General features: G+C 32.8%; 1 protein-coding gene and 1 long non-coding RNA gene across 3 annotated transcripts; one reads left to right on the plus strand and one right to left on the minus strand.

The window, feature by feature from the left end:
- Window positions 1-2,940: 2,940 nt before the first annotated feature.
- Window positions 2,941-3,980, minus strand: LOC103502536 (probable calcium-binding protein CML25). Its single transcript, XM_008466496.3, has one exon. It carries the CDS (start codon window positions 3,690-3,692, stop codon window positions 3,135-3,137), a length of 558 nt encoding a protein of 185 aa, XP_008464718.1. The 5' UTR covers window positions 3,693-3,980; the 3' UTR covers window positions 2,941-3,134.
- A 2,400-nt stretch (window positions 3,981-6,380) lies between these two features.
- LOC107992095 (uncharacterized) lies at window positions 6,381-8,606 on the plus strand. 2 transcript variants are annotated; one of them, XR_007824160.1, is made up of 2 exons: window positions 6,381-6,699; window positions 6,883-7,282. It is a non-coding gene; the product is annotated as an uncharacterized LOC107992095 (long non-coding RNA). The 2 variants fall into 2 exon arrangements; XR_007824159.1 differs by lacking the exon at window positions 6,883-7,282 and adding an exon at window positions 8,402-8,606 and having other exon boundaries at window positions 6,398-6,699.
- Window positions 8,607-10,224: the final 1,618 nt, after the last annotated feature.

Here is a 10,224-nt window from a genome sequence, read left to right on the forward strand (position 1 = left end):
TCGAGTTATGAGGCTCTTTTTGCCCCTTTTTCTTTTTCTTTTTGGTTGATTAACTTTCATGTTCTCATACCTATTTTTTTCTTATCTATCTATTAAAATTATAATAAACACATCAAACGGCCAACAAACAAAACACTAATAACTGATAGACTAATAACAAAACACATCAGTGATAGGAACGTATCAATGATAGACTAATGCTAAGTAATAACTCACAAATTAAAAAAAAAAGCATGGTGAAGAACGCCATTTTAAACATAAAAGGAAGACATGGATTTCAATGAGATTATGACGAAACGAATGACAAAGCTTACACATCAAACCAAAAAACTAAACACTAACATCTTTAGTGATACAAACATATTACTGATAGACTCTAACCCTATATTATAACAAACAAATTTTGAACAAAGCATGACGGAGAACATAATTTCAAACAGAAATACTAGAAATCGATTTCAATAAATTATGATGAAACGAAAAACAAAGGTTACACATCAACCCACAAACTAGACACTAACAGTCTATCACTGATACAAACATATCACTGATAGACCCTCCTAACCCTAAGTGACACACAAATTTAAAACAAAGCATGACAAAGAACACCATTTTAGACTAAAAAAGAAGACATCAATTTTGATGGGATTACAATGAAACAAAACACAAATTACACATCAATCGAAAAAACTAAACATTAACAGTCCATCAGTGATAGAATGATCATATCACTGATAGACCATAACGTACATACAAACCTAAAATAGTGCATGACAAAGAACATCATTTCAAATAGAAAAGGAAGAAACCGATTTAAATGGATTACGACGAAATGAAAAACAAAGATTACACATATACCAAAAAATCTAAACACAAGTACGTTTGGGGAGGGAAAGAGTTATGAGGAAAAAGAATTATAATAATCTCAGTGTTATGATAATATGTGTTTGGGGGAAAGATTATTATTGGTAGTGTTATGGTAATATCTGTTTTGGGGGAAGGAATATGAAAGGTAGTGTTATGATAGTATATGTTTGGGAGAGGGATTATGATAATAGTGTTATAATAATATGTGTTTGGGGGATGAGTTATGATTGTAGTAATTTAAAAAACAATAATAGAATTTGGATTGGGTTATTTGGGTAGGGTAATATAGGGTTATAAGAAAGGAAAAGAAAAGGATAAGATAGGGTTATTTAGGGATTAGGATAACCCTAATCCCCATTTATTATTACCCTTGGGCCAAACACGATTTGGCCCAATTTCCTAACCCTTTTTCCCCTAAAACCCCACCCCAAATGTAACAGTTTATCAATGATAGAAATAATTTATGTCCATTATCACAAGAAGCAAAGAATTCGTAGAAGAAGAAATGGAGAAATCAGAAACGATGTAGACGATGAAATGAACACTGGAAAACCAAATGAAAAGGAAGAAACAGGAAGAGAGCAAGACTGAAAGATGGAATAAATTTTGAAATGGGAAGACGAGTTGTTTTTCAGAAGTTTAATGTGTATCTAATCGTGGCCTAATGGGTTTCTTGTAGGGATGTTTTTGTCTTTTGATTAGATTGTAGTCAAATTTTGCGATATATGTAATTCTTGTAAGTTGTTGCTATATTCTTAATTATTTTGGGGTGAATAGCTATGCAAGTAGCATATTCAAAGATGTAAATTTAGAAAAACAAGTCGTGGAGCCTACTACTTTATGTTCTGATTTTGAATTTATTTTTGTTCATCATGCCCTCAAGTGCTAAGAAGCGTAAAGCTACTAAGAAAGATATGGAATTGGAACCTCATATCTAACCCTTCTCAAGTTACAATCCTCAAACTCATTTTTAACCTATCTTATCATTTTATTTATTTATTTATTATTATTATCTTTTTCTTTGTTAAAAACTTTGAGAAATTTTACTGTAGGTTTTTGCTTAGAAAATTATATAGTGAAACTAATTATGGGACTTCATAAAGTATTTAATGTTCTGAAAGACAATTATTCAGGTCACTAAGTAGTTTTAGGTTTTAGTTAGAATCTTATATTTATTGTAGCTAGCAATTTTGTTTATCATCTAGGTAAATTAAACTTATTTTTTAGAGAGACAAAGTCATTACTTTTGTTTAAGTGAATTGGTTGGTTGTTGCGTGCATGGAAATTGAGTTGTAGTGTATAGAAACATACTACTATAATCATATTGCATATAAATATTTAAGTTGAGTTGTGGTTTTTAACTTTTTCACCCTCATTTCCACGTGGATTTGATATTTTAAAAAATGCCGCATAAAAAAAATTGCACAATTATTGAAAAAGTGGATAAAAAACTTACATAGAAGATGGTGTACATATAATGCTAGTTTTGAATTAATATTAAAATATACAAGGTTGTAAACGACATTGAAATTGATTGGAATAAAAAAGAACATATTCTCCGTTAACGACGCTAAGACACAAGATTAATTATGTCGTTTGATAACTATTTCTATCCGTGAATTAGAATGTGAAGGTATTAAAACATGTTTGGACATGACATCACCCAAAATGTTGTTATATATAATTTAATATTAAGCAAGTAAACCCAAAGAATGAAAATATTACTTTTTTTACCGATCCATAAGATTGGAAATAGAATAATTAAGTTGAAACAAGAAAAAAAACCCAGTTTAAAGATTACGACTATGCACGTTTACTATAACTTGGCACTAGTAAATAAAATTCCAAATATTTTAATAAACATGAATTTATATGTAAATGTTATAGATAGAAATATTCTCAAATATAGAAAAATAAATTAAAGTATCTATAAAATATAGTAAAATTTTTGGATTTCTATCCATGCTTTCTATTATGTATTCTAAACTTATAAACTTTTATAATCAATATGTACAATAATAATATATAACATTTGGCTATTAAATAAATGCAACAAGATCTCATTTTTATAAATAAAATAAAAATTAGGGACTTCATTTATAAAGAAAAAAGATAAAAGAAAAAAGATAAAATCACAAAGAAGAAAATATTGAAAAAAAGAATAGTGGAAGAACTTGCGGTACTTTTGTCAGACACAGAACGGAAAAGAAAAAAAAGATCCAAATTCTGGCAAATTCCTCTGGAAATCCACCGGCGGGTGTTCAAACTCAGCCGCCAGCAACGGAGAGTCCCGTCGACATCATCACCTTGAACTCCTCAAAGCTAATCATTCCATCGCCGTTGCTATCGACGCCGCTGATCATCTGCCGGCAATCCGCTACCGAACAATCGTCCCCCAAGCTTCTCAGAACCTTATGCAATTCCTCAGCAGATATCGATCCATTTCCATCGATATCATATACCGAAAACGCCTCTCTCAGATTCTCCAATAATTCCTCCGGATCGATTTCTTTAGTATTTAATTCCACAAATTCGTGCAAATTGATGAATCCGTCACCATCGGCATCGAATTCCTCTATCATCTTCCCGAGCTCTTCCTCTGTAGCGTTGTGCCCTAGGCTTGTCATAATCGAGCCCAATTCAGCAGACGAGATCTTTCCGTCACCGTTCACATCGAATTTCTTGAATACTTCCTCGAGTTCTGCGATCTGAGATTCTGAACCATCTAATGAGGATCGAGATCCGAGTGTGGAGGATGAGGAAACGAGCGGAGAATTAACGGAGGAGAAGGGTTTCTTTTTTCGGAACAGAGATCTAAATCCCATGGTTGAATTGTTTCTCTCTCTGCTGCGAAGAACAGTGGATGAATTAATTACAACACCAAAACCGATATCAGAAAGAAATGAAAATCGGAGGATTGAGGATGAAGAGGAAGGAGAAATTGAGCATTGTCGATTTAGGGGAAAATTGAAACGGGTAAAGGAAAATGGGGATTTCAGATTGGTTACAAGTTTGTTGATTACCAATTATAGAGAAATGGAAGAGAGAGAAAGACTAAAAAATGGTGGAATGGCACTAACTGGGGTTGAGATTTTATTTTATTTTATTTTATTTTTTTTCTATATATTGTGGGAGAATGTATGAAAAAGACATCATGATGGTGATGATGATGATGATGATGATGATGAAATGATCAGCCTCTTTCATCAACTCCCTTATGTTTTATATCAATTCGACGTCACGAGATTATATTGTATGATCTACATGATAACATTAGAAGAGTGAGACTAGGATTGCTTTTATATGATTAAGGCTACGCCTATGATAGGAGTTTCTCTACAAACATACCAAACTACACTCTAGTCACTATATAACAATGTAGCAATAGTAGTAAGTCCGAGATCGATCGAACCACAAAAGGGACTTCTTTAAGTTTCTTTTGCCAAATTCAAGAACTCATCGACTAGAGGGTTGTTACTAGAAATAGAAAAAGAAACGTGTAGGTGCCTTCATCTGTATTGAACAAGAATTACTCATCATTCAAACTAAATTTTTTGAAATCACTTCTATCCTTAACGGTTCCCACTCCCATTCAAATTTACATTAAGATTTTAGGGATCTTTTTGTTGTGACATTCTAAATATTGATCAACTCTAACCATTAGATTGATTAATAATTGGATCATTGCATGCAAGATTATCGATAAAATCTCCAATCTAACAAGAATTCACGAATTGCAACATTATTTTTTATTTGATCAATTGTAAAGACCCCTGCATTTTTGGACATTTTAGTTTGTTCAAGGATTTTGAGCCCATTTTGTAGATGTTCGAGGGTTTTTAAATCGGTTTTGGATTTTCGGTAGCTATTTTAGGATAATTTTAGAGCTTAATTAATGTAATCTTTTGCTTTATTTTACCATAGCACTACAAGAAATTGAGGTTCTCCTGAAGTAGAAAAAGACGTTAGAAGAACAAACGTCGGGAACGACGCATTATCCCAATGCCACTTTTCACATGTTGGGAGAATGACCTTTTTCCAACGCCGTGATAGAGTCGTCGAGAAAGAGGATAACATTTTCGACGTTTGGGCGTAGGGCGTCAAGAATAATAAGTTATTCCGACGCGGCATGCACGTGTCGGAAACTATCAGTCGAAAATTTTCAAACATTAGTTATATCAGATAGATATTTCCGACGCATCCTGCATGGTATCGTAAACGTCGTCAAACGTAAGGGGAGCTCCCGATGCTATTTTTGGTTCGTCGAAAATGACATCGGGAGTAATGGGAGATCCCGACGACATTAGTGATTCGTAGGGAATGGCGTCGGGAGTAATGGGATCTTTCGACGCTTTCGTGCTGCCTCGGGAGTTCCCTTATAAAATTGATGTTTTAGTTCTATGAAACACAGAACCAAAACGAAAGAGAAAAGGGAGGAGAGATTGTTTTGCCGGTGAAACGAAGAGAAGAGAAAGGGGGGTTGGATTGAAATTATAAAGTGGGGGGGGGGGGATTTAATTAAAATTTTAAAGGGGGTGGGGGGTTTGAATTGAAACTTTGGGAGGGGAGGTGATGACTATTATTGTGTTAAAAATTTTGTATTACGATTCGTTTTGGCTATCATGCAGTTATGGTAGCCTTTAGTTCAATTCTAATAGTTTATTTCTTAGTAGTTTTGAATAACTTTGCTGTTGATTTGGAAAAGCTATCATGCAGTTATGGTAGCATTTTTTGTTTTGAATTTGTTTGTATTTTTTAGGGTTTGAAGAGGTGGAGTAGGCTAGCTTGTAAGGTAGCATTGTTGGAAGGGGTGGGTAGGATGCAAAGATTGAAGTTGTTTATGGTCACTACTAGAAAAAGAGGCTTTCTTGACGATTGTATTTTTATTTTCTTGACGTTTTTTTGGAAAAAAACGTCAAGAAAGGGGTGGTTTAATAGGAAAACCGTCAAGAATTTTTATGAAAAGGCGGAGGATAGGCAATTTTTAGCTTTCTTGATGGTTTTAAACCATCAAGAAATATGAACCTTTTAAAGTTGACATTCTTGACGTTTTTCAAAATGTCAAATAATATGTAGTTATCCTTGACATTTTAAAAACGTCAAGTAATATCAATTAAATTCTTGGCGTTTAACGTCAAGAATTTTTATGAAATGCAGAGAGGAGTAATTTAAAAATTTATTGACATTTTTAAAATGTCAAGTAAGAGGATTTTTTCTTGACGTTTCAGAAACGTTAAGAATTACTAAATAATTGAAAAAAAGAATAAACAAAATTTTTTTTTTTGAAAAAACCTAATTTCTTTTTACTTTTTAAATAAAAAACTAATTTCATTTTTTTTTAAAAAAAAACCTAAACCTCCAATTTCCCTTTCCCTATTTTCCCACACAATTTCCCCCTCCCACCATAAAATAAATTTATTAAAATAAACTTATTAAAAATTATTTTAATAAAACAATTTATTAAAATAAATTTAATTTATAAAACTTTCCCTCTAACCCTTCTCATTTTCCCCGCCTCCATCTCCAATCTCATAACGCCGCCGCTCTGTGCGTATACCACACCACTAGACGCCGCACCGTTGGACGCTGCACTGCTGGGCGCCGCACCGCTGGACGCCACCTTCTACGCCGCACTCGACTCGCTGGACGTCGCCTTCTACGTTGCACCTGACCCACTTTCCTTCTACCGCCTCTGTCACAGCCACCATTGGGGTTTCTTTGAAAACCGAACTCGAGGGAGAAACTAAGGCGAGCCTCAACCTTTTCTAGGGTTCATTTCCACTCAGCTCCACCATGCATAGAATCGTCGGTTCACGACTCAGGTTGCTCAAGGTCAGTCTCATCCTTCTTTTTGTGTTTAATTAATCTCGTTTCTGAATCGAAGAAAGGTGTTTCCGTTATAGATCTGGTCTTTGTTTTGTTTATGTTGGTTGCTCTTTAATGTGCTCTAAACATGGTTTCTTTGTGACGATTTAAAGCTTGACCATCCCTTTTGATTCTGTATTGTTTACCTAGTTATCGGATGTGCACGTGTGGAGATATCAACAAATTCACATTTGCCTATCTCTTCACCTCTCTAATATTGTGCATAAGCAAAGCTGTTTGTCAACTTGAACATTTACGTGGTGAGTATGATTTAGAATATAATAGAGTAGCTTTTGGTTTTGAACTCTAGCTCTAACATCTTACACACAATATTATTCAAGTGTAGTTCAAAAAAGCGTACTTTACGACCTTACACATTTATCCTAGTTTAGTAGATGCTCTTGATAATTTGTCTAAAATTCTATAGAAAGTTGTCCTCTCTTCCACATCCACGAAGTTTAGATGACATTACCAAACTTTTCAACGTGAATGTTAAGCCACAAAGGTTGTTGTTTCTTTCCTTTAAAATTTTGTTTACATGATTGTTTTATGTCTAATGTTTTCTTTAAATTTTGCTTTAAATTTTGCTTTAAATTTTGCTTTAAATTTTGGTTCCCTGGAATTTTGCTTTAGATTAATAGAAATTCATATTTTCTTTAAAATTTGTTCAGAATAGGTTTTCTTTTCATATATATTTTTCTAAAATCAAATTGTTTAGAATTAGTTTTCTATTAATCTTTTCTTTAAATTTCTAATTTCTATATTTGGGTCATATATATTCAATGTCGGTTATACATATTCTTTTACTAAGCATTTAGAATTTTATGGTTAGATGTGTTCCTTAACTTTTAATTGGTTATACATACAAATTTTACCGTGTGATTAGATGTGTTAGTTGTTTAGTTTGTGGCATTGAATATGATGGAAGTTCTTGCACATGTTTATATTGGTAGTTAGTTTTAAATAGGTTAGTTTACATAAATGTAACAAAAACAAAAAATATTTATAGTCTGTATTACAAAATAAGAAAACTCTATGATGTGGGATCATTTTTTCATAAATTTCATATATGCCTTTGTGATTTGTATCTTTTTTGCGATTTATTAATCCCAGGCCATCTCAGGTCAACTAAGGTCGGAGATCAAATAACTAAAGGCAGAAGTTTTTTTTTTAATATTTTATTGTATCCAAATTTTGTATTTCAAATTTTAAAATGCATAGTTAAATTAAATAAAAATTTAAAAGTACATTATATTATATTAGGTTGTAAACTCATTTCAATTATTTAAAATTAAATTATTTATTATATTACAAAATAATAAATATACACATTCTTTTCTTAGGAAAGTTGTTTCTAAAATTGTTTGTATCCCTCAAATTATCTTCTTCGTCCACCTCTTCAAAATATAGTTTGCTTTCGTCCTATTTTCAAATATAGCAAAATATCATAGTCTAACCAATTTATGATGAATCGTGATAGATCAAACTAGATTACTATAAATGTCTATGTTTCTCATAATAGATACATACAGTAGTCTATCTTGAAATGTCAGAGATAGATTGTGATGTTTTTATCGTGTTTATAAATATTTAAAATGCTTTGTTTAATACTTGTTTTCTTTGAGTAGTTTCAAACTTTAACTAACTTCTTTTCTGCTTGAATCGATAGTGATGGACGTGTCTAACATAAAAATAGGTTGCCGATACTGTTGAAACCAGTAGGAAGAGGTGTCCCTGTCTTGGAGCTATATCCTAAAGAAAATAAAGTATAAAAGTTCTAGAAAAAGATGTCAACACTCAACATACCTTAACTTGTGATAAAACATTCTCGATCCAAAATAAGGTCATTGATAATGTAAGTACTTTCCATATTGTTTAATTTTTTGGTGTTACACTTTCTTATGATTATTGAATATATGTGGCCTTATCTTGATAAGGTTTATCTGTTTCATCAGCAGTATCCAAATGAGTAAACTAAGCATGCTCTGATACCACATGAAGGATAGCATACAAAAGCAGCAGAAACAGGATAAAAAAATTACTCTATATGCAACTAAACACTTTAGTAATTAATATGCTTAAGACAACCCTAATTACAAAGATTAGGGTTAAAAGAAATTCTTTACCTTTGAAGCTCCCTAAAGCTCCAAACCTTCTAACGGTTACACACCCGGAACCACTACCAGAATTTACCCGCTATACTTATGACTAAGAACCAGGTTGTGGTACCTATCGAATGAAGGAATTTTAGAGAGAAATATGGAATGAAGATTTTGATAAAATTAGCCTAAAAATTCATCCTCATACCGCTTGAAGAAAAAGAACTATTTATAACATAATTACATGCATAATTGCATGTAATTAGTTAGCTAATTTTTCAACACTTTGTATTCCACTATTAGTGGAATTCCTCACCATTCCATTTAATGGGATTTTTGTATATTCCTATTAATTTTAGTCGAGGACAAAATGGTCATTTGACCATTTTAGTCAAAGTCAAACTTTGACTTTTCAAGTCAAAAGTCAACATTTTACTTTTTACTATTTTGTCCATTTTGACTAATTTCGACCTCCCGAGTATGGATACATATTCATTTTCTTGATATTCAAATCACATTTAAATATAAAGTCTTATAACTGACGATTATATTACATATATATTTGTCGGTTTTTCTCTTTTTACCTAATTCGAACAATTCGAATTATTCCAACATGTTGCTCTAAGTTGATTCCGTATGAGCTAGCAGGGGAACCTAATGGACCTATAGATCCTGGGCTCCAACGATCCGAGTTAACTAGCTAAACTCTTTTAGACCAAGTTAATCAACATTCGTTAACTGACGAGTCATTCCACTAAAGTCTCGTAGCTGCACTCCCCTCACAATAGATATATTTCTATCCATCTGATATAACCATAATCAGTAAGTTAATCCTTTACAGGTTGTTCGTAACCTCGGCTAGATCAAAATACCGTTTTTACCCCCTAAGACTACATCTTGTTCCTTAAGTCCCACTAATCCACTATTGAACATTTGGTTTAAGGTCCAACCTATAAACCGAATCCCTCTCAAGCCAATGAGAGGTTAGGGCCCTTATGTTCAAAACTTGGATTCTGTTCTTAAGGGAACAACCTATCTACTAACCCTAAAGCGAGTAGAAGTGAATTCCGTCTTACACCCTATGTTCCCAACTATTCACCCGATCTTATCCCTGAAATGGGAGGCTTATAAGGCCAACGCTAATGAGTTGCCTTCACCTATGCAAATCTAAGGATAATCTCGTGTGAACAGGAGTTCGCAGTTAGCTTAAGATTAAGATTAAGTTACCTAGGTCATCAATAAACGAGATAGTCAGTTTTAAACAGTAAATGACGTTATTACGTAAAAATGACTATTTCATGGTTCTGTCTTATGTAAACCTTTTACATAGGATGCCCCCTCTTTCATGTCTCTACATGAACGATTCAAGATTACATCATTTGTATTATTTACA

The sequence above is a fragment of the Cucumis melo genome, chromosome 10, assembly GCF_025177605.1.
Source record: "Cucumis melo cultivar AY chromosome 10, USDA_Cmelo_AY_1.0, whole genome shotgun sequence".
NCBI classification, from domain to species: Eukaryota; Viridiplantae; Streptophyta; class Magnoliopsida; order Cucurbitales; family Cucurbitaceae; genus Cucumis; species Cucumis melo.